Raw genomic sequence first — 12,021 nt, forward strand, 5'->3', positions numbered from 1 at the left:
ATCAACCAGGTTGGAAGAGCCCTCTGGGATCATCGAGTCCAACCGTTGCCCTGACACAACCCCGTCAACTAGACCATGGCACTAAGTGCCATGTCCAGTCTTTTCTTAAACCCCTCCAGAGATGGTGACTCCACCACCTCCCTGGGCAGCCCCTTCCAATGGCTAATGACCCTTGCTGAGAAGAAATGCTTCCTAATGTCTAACCTGAACCTCCCCTGGTGAAGCTTCAGGCTGTGTCCTCTTGTCCTATCACTAGTTGCCTGGGAGAAGAGGCCGACTCGTGTGAATAAACATTTCCAGTGGAAACCCTTCTGTTAACGAGCACGAGGCTAGCTGAGGTTCCAGTCATCCATCACTGTGGATTTTGAGGTACGAGTAACACACGAGAACAAACAATTTCTAGAGGGGATCCGGGGAAGGCAGAGATTATTTCAAGCCTGGGTTTGAAGTTTTGGTACTTTTGCACTTTTTTGTTTCTTCATGGTGAAGAGAGATGTGGATTTTTTAGAATCCACTAGATAAATCTATTTTAAAATCTCTCACCTACTAAGGACTTTTGTATTTTACAAAAACCCAACCCAACCAACCAACAAAACCCCAATCATTAGAAATTTCACTCTTTTTTTTTCCCCAAAAAAACCCCACTAGTGATTTCCCTTTCTGTTTAGCGAGGTCTGTGAAAGGCGAAGCAGCTTTGCTTTGTTGTCGCTGTGCAGAGGTGCGAGACAGCCTACACATGCAGGAAAAGGATTTCAAGAGACTCTGCAACTGGTCTGGTAATTAAAATGGGAAGGCAGAGGGAAGTTAAGCACATCATGTTCACAGCACGTGAAACCTGAAGTGAAGACAGGCTGCTGGGTCCCACTGTTCGCTTCGATTTTATTATCATATAGATTGTTTCAAAACTTAATCAGGGATTAAGTCTGATTAACAGGTCATGCTTGGTAAGAATTACCCTTGGGAAGTGAATTGGGTGACCAGGCGAGCTCTGCATGCCAGGTCATATAGATAGAGCAGCAGTCTAGCCGTCACGAGCTGCTGTCATTTGAGAAGTGACTCACGGTGCCAGGCATTCCCAGCGCACCGACAGCAGCCCAGAGAAGAAATATTACCTGGTGAGAAAGAACAGGAGCAGCAGGAAGGAGGAGTTAATAATAATAATAATTAGAGGTTAGCTTTTAGGCCCAGATGAATTCTAAGCAATAAACCTCTTTTTTCATACTTGTTTATAGAAGTTATTTATGACCCTTCTCAGCAAGGGTCATTAGCCATTGGAAGGGGCTGCCCAGGGAGGTGGTGGAGTCACCATCTCTGGAGGGGTTTAAGACAAGACTGGACATGGCACTTAGTGCCCTGGTCTAGTTGACAGGGTGGTGTCAGGGCAATGGCTGCGCTCGATGATCCCAGAGGGCTCTTCCAACCTGATTGATTCTGTGATTAAAAAAAAAAAAAGAGATAATTCAGGCCTGTAACACTCCTGTTAAATCCAAGCATAACACACCCTTGGACAAGTTCTGTTAGTGCAGTTCCGTGATTTTAAATGGCCTCACATCTCCGCAAATGTTTTTGGAAGCGAGAAGTGGAACACAGCAGCAGGACGGTTGCTGCTGACAGCTTGTGTGTATTTAGTTTTGTTTTGTTTCCAACTCGAGAATCCCCACAGCTTGGCCCAGTGTCAGGAAAGCAGGACCTAGCCTAAGCGAAGGATTAGTTCTCCAGCTGGCAGGCTTTGGTGGGCTGAGGTGTGGTGTGCCAGGCGGCTGCCATCAAAGGTTGCAAACTAACCTTGCTAACAGCCTAGGACCTTTGAGATGGATGAAAGGAGAATTTCTTTATTTTATCTGTAGGAAGACTAAACCAGAACTCCCAGGCTACAATTTATAAATAATAATAATAAAATCTGGATAGAAATACCTCCAGTCTTAAGAAGATCCCACACTGAGATAAAATGCTGAGACTCAACAGAAGATCAGGATGGGATAAACTGCAGGAAAACAGAGCACGGAGTGTATTTCTTCTCTGGTACAACACCAAAGACTTTGCTCAGAGGGGAAGCAGAAGTTAAATATGCACGGACAGAAGCATCACGTGCTAAGGCAGCGCAAGCTACACCGGCTGTCGGTTTGTATCCTGACAGAGCGTTCCCGTGGCATTTTCCAACAGGAGAACATCCCTGCCAGCAATGACAGCGTCACTGAATCACATCACTTCAGCCTGTCCTACGGACTCCCTTCCCCTCCATTCAGATGCAAAGACTAACCTAAAGCGACCTCCTACAAATTCTGGGACAGCACAGGCTTGCATAGACATGCTGATTGCATTTAAGCCAGTTATACTGCAAAAATGTGTGTGAGAGCTCTGCAAATAGGCTTGAAGTTTCTGGAAGCAGACGGAGACAAAATTGTGCTGGAAAGAGAGGGGAAAAAAAAATGCTGGTGCTATGCAATCCAGTGTGCGACTAGGAAGAGGAAAAAATATAAGCAAAGTATTTAACAAGGATGTATAGTTCGACTTTTGAATTTCAGAGGCTGTCCAGAGCAAAGGAACTATCAGTGACCTAGTCAAAGGTAAGAAAAAACAAAATCAAACCCTAAAAAAGCCATTCTCACTTCAGTCTTACCTGGAAAACGCTGTTGCAGCTTTTAAGCCTCTGGAAGGACCTTCCCCAATCTATTAACCCTTCTGAATGGAGAGCAGGGAACCTGAAGACAATTGCACCACCTTTCTCAAATGAAAACAAATTAGTCTCCAGCACTCAACAGCTTTTCTGTAAAATACCAGCTAGAAGCACCCACTGTTAACAAGGAACACCAGCTGCGAGCCCCCTCGTCTGGAACGCTTCAAATTTAGTGTCCAGCAAACACAGGTAACGCTTTGTGATTTACCTGGCAAGAAAATAAAGCTCTCTCCCCAGTATAAACCCTGATTAGCTTCACTTCTAGTTGCCCAAAAACTAAGCACGGGCTACGAGGGCTCAGTTGAATACCTTTAGTCACAGAGACAACAGCCACCCAAAATCATCTCCGCAGCCTTGAGCTGGGTTTTCTGTGTGCATTTAAGGAGCAGGTAGAGCGTGCATCACATTTCAGGGCTCTGGCTCCCTCCGGTGCTGGGGGCACGGAGGCTGAGAGGTAATTTCATCAGGAAAAGATTTCATCATCACAGCAAGCAAGCGGAAGGCTTGCTCTTGCCCCGTAGCAACGTGCTGGGAGGAGATAATGCAAGAGCCTTTTATTTTTTAATTTATCGGAGGCAGGACAGGGCTGAGCACTGCTGTGCTCTCCCTGGGACCCACACGCAGGAAACTCTCCTGGCTGCTGTACTTTTCCAGCACTAACAGACGAGACCCAGAGTGACAAACAGCAAACCTAAGTCAAACAGGGATTTTTGATATTTGTTTCCCTCCCCACGCGCTTAAGACAAAGCAAAGCCAATTTTCACATTAAACACTAAAACATCCGCACCTAAACGTGAAGCATTCGAGTCGCTGCTGAGAGACTGGAATGTATCTGACAGTTTATACCTGGATTTATTCTTTGGCTCTTTTTCAGTTCTATCCAGAAAACACATCACACCCCCCCATTTCTGTTCCTATTCCTTTTCACTGCTGGCTGACATCCTAAGGAGAACACCGTGGTTCCTCAGCCACCGCACTGGAGAAAAAGGAGGGTTTAGTCTTCTATTGAGGAAATGCTTCTGAGTACAAAAGTCCTTCAGCTGAAATCGCATCCCCCAGTCCCACGGTCCGGACGGGATCTCTACACACCAAAACGGGAGTGAAATGGAATGAGATGCCTTCTCTGTGCCAATGCACCACTGGCTCATCTGGATTTAAAGAGATTTTGGATGGTGCCTCTATCTGCGAGGTCACAAACTCCAAAGGAGCTTTAAGAAAGACTTTGCTGGTGTCGATGGTTTCGGTCGCACAGGCCTGAGTCCCTGCTACTCTGGCTCCTGCAGCCACAGCAGCAACCTGGTTGCCCCAGTACCCATCCACTGTGACAAGGATATGATAGGCCAGGGTGTGGAAGTGGATCCGCGTGAGATCAGAGGCCCGCTCCGCCGTCTTCCCGTGCTCCTTCAGGATCCAGAAGAGGATATCGCTGACTACACCCACGTCGGGAACTCCGCTCCAGGACGCGGTGGAGGCGTGGGGACCAGAGGCAGAGTGCGTGAGGAACAGCAGCTCCTGTTCGTTCAGCCCAATGGAGTTCACCAGGGGAAAGACCTGCTAACAGAAACACAGGAACAACAGTTTTTCCTTCAGAGAATCAAGACTCTCTCATTCAGGGTACTGGTTTGTTATTGTGTTACTGGCTCTATCACAGCCAGCGTGCTCAGCAGAAGGGAGCACCCAGTTTCCTGGAGAGATGCAGGCCAAAGGCACTGCACAAGCTTCCCATTCTACAAGTTTGCAAGAATTACTCAGCCAAGAAAACATTTCATGCCAAGGGTGCAGGCTCAGTTTGTGCAATTGGTTTTCTAGACGCACACTTTGACAGTAGAGAGTAACAAAACCTCAAATCCACATGAAACACCCGTAACACTGAGATCAGAGCTGCATCAAGCTAAACAAGGAACCACCAGGATCTGCAGGAAAAGAAATTCTGCAAAGAAATCGAGGTGGGTTCTTTTTTAAATGATAAACTCAAATCCTGTTTTTTCTAGAAATCTGCAAGCCTGCCAAATCTCAACCAGCCACAGTTACTTGTATCTGTGGAGTTGTGAGTATTCTCCTGGGTCACCCTCCTCCCTGACTGCAATATATCAGAGAGCAGAGCCCAGCTGTTCATTTTTACCTAATGCAGTTGCTGAATAAACTCACATCTGCAAAAAATCCTTCCTCCTTGCTGGAAACGGTCTGATGATCAACCGAGGGCGTTGTAAGATACCCTCCTAAATGAAACTTCCCAGAGAGACCTTTCCAAAAGGAATACTCTCTCTGAGCTAAAGAAAACAAATCTGTCCCCTGCTAAGCCACAAGTCATTACAGTTCTTTGCTGAACAGAGGAGACTCTGGCAAGCTCAGCAGAGAAAAATCGAAGCGTTCAGAATGCAACAGCAGCCATTAAACCCATGTTCTCAATTTATCTTCAAATGATAGCCCTGATTTTAAGTTCTCATTTCTATATTCATCTACCAGTCTGTGCATTGTGATACTGAAGAAAAGGAAACTGATAAAAAAAAAAAGGCACGTCCTTTCATTTTCGTTACCTGATGCATAATGTTGCTCATAAAATCTTGATCAGTCATACTGGCCAGCTCCAGGTGTATGGGAATGTCAGTAGGGATATCCGAGATGGAGGCCACAGCCTACAGGGGTACAGGAAAAGAAAAAAAACACCAACATCCTAAACCATGTATTCATTAAGAAACACAAAGAACAAAGGGGTTTTGACTCAGAGATACACATCCTTTAATCTGCTTGTGTATGGATTTAACGACAATGCCAAATTCAGGTCAGACTTTTGCCATTTCTACAGTTCACATTCTTTTTTTCGCATGTAATACTGAAAAGATCTGGGGGAGATCTGAAGACACAGCCTAATTACAAGTTCAAACCTGGGCAACCGAGACTTTGCCGTGAAGCGTTTGTTGGAATGGAAATTAAGAAGATGCTGGTGGTCAAATATCTCACCTCCATAAGTCGCCTCTGCCGCATCTCCTTGCTCTGGCCTTCCATCATGTGAAGTCCTGAAAGCACCACAAGATCCGGCTGAAATTCATCCAAGCTGGACACAAACACTTCCAGCATATTTAAGGCGCCGTTTGATAGGTCATGGGAGAAGATAAAGCGGTTGGCATTGGGTGCTCTCACTTGTCCCCACTCTTCACCTAGGGTGAAACGAATAGAAGCAAGTTAACTCAGAAGGGAAGCAAATCAAACCACGTATCTGGAGGTTGTTTTGGGATATCCTGCTGGAATCCGAAGGCACGGTTTCACAATGTGACTGTGCCCAATTCACAGCTACTGCAGCCACCAGCCATGAGAAAACAGGGTAACGACGGTGAGCTCAGAGAGGATACAAATGACCCAAGCCACAGTCCAACTGGCCAGCCCTCTCCCTCTGTACACACATCTCTGTTCAGGGAGCTCCTTGAGCCAGTTCCGATAACAGGACAGAAAGCAATGGAAGGGAATAAACAAACAAAGGTCACAGAGGGCAGCTTGAACAGAAAGCTCTTGAGACACAAGCATTTGTGAGGCTGCTATAGGCAGAATCTCCACCTTAGAACCAGCCTGCGTACTCGTTCGCTCAGCCCTCCCAGGCTGTGTACTGGTTATACTCGGGAGAATCTGCGCAGCATTTGTGGAAAAGCCACTAAAACAGCATTAACAACCACCAGTGCTGCTTCCTCTTAAGAGAAGTCTTATGGTAAAGTTCTGTCTAGGACAAAGACCCCCAGAGTTGCATCAGGAGGGCAGTTCTCACCTGAGAAAAGCAGACATCATATACTAATGTAGCATCTATGGAATGAACCAACTTTAAAACCAGGACTATCTTAGTGATGTTCAGGGTTCACCATCGAACATCCAGGCTTTGGTAAGGTACCTGCTTGATACTCCAAGATAAGATGAAATTCATCTCTTTCCTGCATGGATTCAGGTGGCACAACCACGTTGTCGTCAAGTAGTTCATGGAGTTTAGGACCAACTGGGCCACAAAGGAGGATCTAGAAAATAAGAAAAAACAATCAAGGATCCCCTGCCATGCCCCTTGCCAGCATTTCAGAGCATTTAAGCATTGCCTAGACAATTGATTTAAAAAAAATAATTAATTTTTTAAAAAGCAGCTATGCTTTTCAACTTGTAAGGCCAATCGTATGTTCCACAATAACCTAAGAGAGAGCTGCAAGAGCCCCAAAATCTCCAAGGAGGTAATTTGAGCCTCAGTGACAAGCAAATAGCAGGACATTTTTGGAAGGCGTACCTTCAGATCTGGATTTGTTGCAAGCTTTTGACCGATGAGAGCAGCATTTCCTCCTACATAAAGCTGTAAAACAAACAAGAGGTTAACTCACAACCCTGTACAAATCAATTCATTCATAACATAAACCAGGCCCTACTTCTGTGCAGCTTTTCTGTGGCAGTTGGTAACTCGTGGTTTCTTTAGCAAGGCTGACAAGCAGTCACTGAAAAACTGCAACAACACTTCCTCCAGTTTGAAATCGAGGTTAAACCTGCTACCTGTGCCCGCGTGAAGGGAGCGGAACCGTGAAAGCTTTTACAGGTAAGAAAGGTCAGACTTTCAAGTAAGAAAATTCCGATATGAGCTTTGAAACCAAAGAATACAGATTGTCATGAGGATCACAGGCACTCAGAGGTGACAGAAAACGGGCTATAGAAGGATACACCTAACAATGAGGTGACTCCAGAAAGCCAACATAGCAAATGTGGTGAGAAGCAAGTCAATACAGAAGAGTCTTGACCAGTAAAAGGCATTTAGAGCTCTTCCTCAGTCTCAAAAGCCGCTGGCGAACCGCACAGAAGGTGGTGTTAAGCCATTTGTAGGAATTAGTTAACTGCCAAGGAAGGTATCAAGTAAGATTCAGAAGACCCAGTATAAATTAGAGCAACAAAACTTTGCTTTTGGAAAGGGAGGCTTCAGAAAAAATACTTAGTTCTTTTCATCACTCCTCGAGACAATCTAAATCCTGCGTTAAGCAGCTGAAGCTGATGGGAGTGTTTACAACTCCTCATGCTATTTTCTCCCTTCTTGCCTCATTACACGATGTTAGAGCCTCTTTTACAGCATCAGCCCCATCTGGTTCCCACATAACAGTACCCTGACAGGGGCACCTTAGACTGACACTTCAGTTTGGGGAAGGTAAGCAAGGGACAGACCATTCAAAACCCTCCTGTTTGCAGCAAGTGCAGAGCTCTGCAGAAAGTCATTAACACACCCAAGCTATGGCATAGGTTTCCTTCCTAAACAGTCTGCACTCTCGACGCAGAAAACAAGAAACACGTTTCTCAAAGCTTATCCTGAGGCAGAAGACAGACCTGCGCGCCAGGGTACTCGGAGGCCGTCCGCGCGATGTGATGGAACGACTCGGCGTCGCTGAAGAAGCGCTCGGCAGCCGCCCCCTTTCCCATGAAGTGAGCGAATGCTTCTCTCAGGTCCTGGCCGGAGTTCAAGACCACGTGGTTTTTCCCATCCCCAGGTTCAAGACCGAGCGCCTCTAACAACTTCACACCGGACAGAACCACGTCTACGCAGGCGTTGACACTGGAAGAGAGAAGGAAAATGCACACTGGGAAAAGCACACATACCTTCAGGCACCTGCGAGACAATACAACGAGATAATTTCCCAGCCGATGATGTTTGCTGTTCGCAGCCTTCATGCTAAGGGGGAAAACGACCACCCAAATGAAAAAAACCACCACAAAGGCATATGAATTTCCTGGAATTGTCTACTAAAGCGTTCTCCTTTTGACATGCTTTTATTGTGCTCCAGCTCTAACGTTCTGCTGAATTCAAACACGAACGAGTAAGCTGCGTGGTCCAAAGGTGGTTGGGTGTGTTGTGCATTTTGTGCTTCATGGGCTACCTTAGGCTTGCTCAAAAAAGAATAGGCCCAATAAGAATGACATTTTAAATTCTTAATTCTTAAAATAAGGTTTTTTTTTTAAAAAAAAACATATTTCTGGTTTAAAACATACATGCAACTCAGAACTGTTAAAAACAAAACTGAAAGTATTTAAGTCTACTAGATCAGCCTGTGGAGTTTCAACTGCTCCTAACGATAACCCAAACCACACACACAGACACCCCACACATAGGCTGGTTCTGTTTTAAGAAGTCAAGAGAGCAATTTGTCAGCTGAAATATTTTAAAACTGCAACGTCAAAAAGACCAGCCCAAATTCCCAGACTTATCGTGCCGCCTTCTCTCAAATAGTGGAAACAGGAGAAAAAATCCTGCAAGAGTTAGGAAGTGATAAGAACCATTTCAGCAGATCTAGACTTTATGTGAAGTCTAACCTGTGGCGTAAATTTTCCAGTCCCCATTTCTTATCAATTACATCAATTTAAACACAGTCTAATTCAGACTAAGGAACAGGAAAGTTTCCTGGCTGGAACCAGGCTCTCAGGAAGAAAGTTTATGAATGCTTGGCCTTGTTTCTACTCCGTGCTTTCAGAGAGATACCCATATATACCAAATATTTACTGAGATGATACCAGCAATGACTAAAGCATCTTCTAGAACTACCATCAAGTGCAATTTCTCTTTCTCTGCCCCACGCTTCCCTGACAGGGATCCAAACGATCTAGAAAACCTTTGCAGGATCTCTAACTTCTGTGTCTATCCACACAACGCTCCAAATGCCAATGCCTGCTTACATGTCAGTGTGAAACACACAGTGTTCCTCCTTGTCAGTGACCTTTCACGCGTGATTCGGGCTGTGACACATGAAGGCTGCATCATATAAATTAAAAAGCCTGAGGCTTTTCAGTACACGAGGTAACCGGCTCAGAAATCCTCTCTTGTGCATCATCTTGTACGCTAAGGAGAGCAAAATCCCCTCGTGCAGCAGAGAGAAGGAAACCAAAGGAACAATAAGCTCAAGCAGCATTTTAGCCCCACATTCACTGCCGCAAAAGGTCAGTGATTTTATATTCTAATGAATTATTAAAGATGCAGGGGGACAGAAACCCAGTCCAGTTCTTTCAAGTGAGACACCTCTAATCATCTTCCAACTGTCTTTCTTCTCCCTCTCTGCCATTCCTCTGCTAACACACTTCATGCTTTTCATATTAACAGCAGGGATATGCTACTAACGAACTGCTTTTGCTGTTGAACTTTGAGGCCCGGTGTGTTTGGTGTGTGTATGTATATATCACATATATTCAGTTGCTTTAAAGCAAAGAAGAAAGCAAGGGCCAAACCGAAGATACCTGGCTCTTTTCCAGTGAAGGTGTGGCAAAAGATAGGACTCAATGAGGCACTGGAAAACCTGCTTTGTCATATATTCACGGGAGAAAGTCTGTATCAACCGTAACGCAGGAGCAAGACAGACTCACAACTAACACCGCATCGGCTACACAGCCATCGACGTGAAGTAACTTCTTCCAACACTTGAAGGCCGAATCTTCTAGTCAAAGTCAAGTTGTCCTGTCATGTCCTTATATTTAAAAGAAAGTGAGTCAAGTGCTATATATAACGGCAAGATTAATGGTCCGACTTAAAACCAGCATTTAAGATCAATGTGATATTCCTGAACTTTCCCCTCGCCCTCTTTCCGGTTTAAAAAGAGAAAGGGTGTTGGATTTCCCTGTGCATGCACCGGTGTCCACATCTCTTCCTTCCTCCTCTCCCTTCCCTCCCTCATCTCTCTCCTTTGTGTCTCGGCCTGACTCCCTTAGTTCTCCTCTACCGTGAAGGCTTCGCTCACTTCCCCACTTTATGAGCTCATCTCTCCTACCTATTTATTGCCAGACTGTGCTCCCCAGTCGCCGCCTTCCTGGGGATGCTCCAGCAGCCCCAAGTCCCTCAGACTCCACATATAAATTTATTTTACAGGCAGGCCAGCCGGGGATAAGGTCTCCAGAGTCAGGTTTGCCAACTGGGTCTGAACCACGCAGCGCACTGAAGTCACCAATATGTGACTTCTCTGGACCATTAATCCCCTCAGCCGAGGTCCACCTCTGGTGAAGCAACGCAGTGAGTGGATAGAAAATTAACACAGAGGTTCCAGCGGACAGGCAGGAGCTCCTTGACGTGAGGCCTTACAGCACGGCATCACCTCGTGCTCCACGACGAGCGTCTCCTTTCCGAGCTGCCTGTGAGGAGGAGCCGAGGCCTCTCCGTGAGTCCGCTGGGCAGCACGACCCCAACCTCAGTAACTCACGAAGCAGCTTTGAACCCCGTAAGAATTCAGGGAGGCTGCGCTGAGGCCGATGGAGAGCTCTACCCGGCAGGTAGGGCCCAGACATACACATACATGTATAGGTATATATAGGTATAGAGATGTATGGCCCGGCCCCATGGGCTCACCCGCGCCTCGCCCGCCCCGCCGCCAGGGGCGCTCTCTCCCCCGCCCCGCCGCCGGGAGGCGCTCTTTCCTCCCACCCCTCCCCGCCGCGCGCTGCCCACACCTACCCGACGGCGACGCGGGCCCACCCGCGGGCCGGGCGGACGATGGCCGCCTGCCAGGCCGCCACCATGCGGCTCTCCAGGGAGCGGGCGCGGCGCAGCCCCCCCAGCAGCGAGGCGGAGAGGTGCTGCAGCGCCGAGTGGGGCAGCTCGGGGTCCAGCAGGCAGAGGTAGCCCAGCGCCAGGGCCAACAGGCCCACGCACACCGACCGCTGCCACATCGCGGCGCGGCCGCTCCGCTCTGCGCCGCCGGCTCCTCCTCCTCCGTCACGTCTGAGGAGGAGACGCCGGCGGCGGCGGCCTCCTTACGCCGCCTCCGTAGCGCCCCGCCCACGCCGGCCGCCTGCTGTCATAAAGCCGCTTCGGGAATCGGGGCGGGCGCTACGCGGCCTCTTCCCCCCAGCGCAACCTACGTATCTCCGTGAGGTACGGCTGCGCCGCCTGCGTAACTGAGCTACGGGAATAAGGCGGGAGGCGGAAGCAGCGCGCGCTTCGTGAGGGGAAATGGCGGGAGGGAGCGGCTCCCTCAGGGGCACGGCCGCGGCTCGGGGCCTCCCGGGGACAGACCGGCCCGGGAGAGCCTGGCCCTCGGGCAGCGGGGAGCCAGTGCTGGGGCGAGGAGCCTGCGGTGAGTGCAGCCCTGGTGCTGCTGTGGGCTGGGCCTGCCTCGGGGCCTGGCCCTCGCGGTGTTATCAGCACTGAGCTGAAGCCCCTCTGTGGGCATGGTGCCAGCACGCTGCTCTGTACATGGTATTGCATCACCCTCCTCTCCCTTGGGTTCTTCATTACGGTGCCCCTTTTTCTTTGTGGGTCTGTGTGTTATATTTCTACTCTGTTTGCCCCAAGCAGACCGGTGCCTCTCACTGCTGTCCCCCGACTCCTCTGCCCTGTCTCACACCAATACCTCTGTCTAAACAGCTCC

The 12,021-nt window shown here is 48.0% G+C and overlaps 1 protein-coding gene across 3 annotated transcripts; it reads right to left on the reverse strand.

The window, feature by feature from the left end:
- Positions 1 to 1,381: 1,381 nt before the first annotated feature.
- ADPGK (ADP dependent glucokinase) lies at positions 1,382 to 11,344 on the reverse strand. 3 transcript variants are annotated; one of them, XR_011048965.1, is made up of 8 exons: positions 11,106 to 11,344; positions 8,006 to 8,231; positions 6,933 to 6,995; positions 6,555 to 6,675; positions 5,639 to 5,835; positions 5,215 to 5,313; positions 2,987 to 4,231; positions 1,382 to 2,721 (listed from the first exon to the last, which is right to left on the reverse strand). XR_011048965.1 is itself a non-coding variant. In XM_068410299.1 (7 exons), exons 1-7 carry the CDS (start codon positions 11,318 to 11,320, stop codon positions 3,680 to 3,682), a joined length of 1,470 nt encoding a protein of 489 aa, XP_068266400.1. In that variant the 5' UTR covers positions 11,321 to 11,344; the 3' UTR covers positions 1,382 to 3,679. The 3 variants fall into 3 exon arrangements, 2 of the variants coding, with proteins under 2 accessions (XP_068266400.1, XP_068266399.1); XM_068410299.1 differs by having other exon boundaries at positions 1,382 to 4,228; XM_068410298.1 differs by having other exon boundaries at positions 1,382 to 4,231.
- Between the last annotated feature and the right edge of the window lie 677 nt (positions 11,345 to 12,021).

Source organism: Nyctibius grandis, chromosome 11 (genome assembly GCF_013368605.1).
Source record: "Nyctibius grandis isolate bNycGra1 chromosome 11, bNycGra1.pri, whole genome shotgun sequence".
In the NCBI taxonomy this organism is placed as follows: Eukaryota; Metazoa; Chordata; class Aves; order Nyctibiiformes; family Nyctibiidae; genus Nyctibius; species Nyctibius grandis.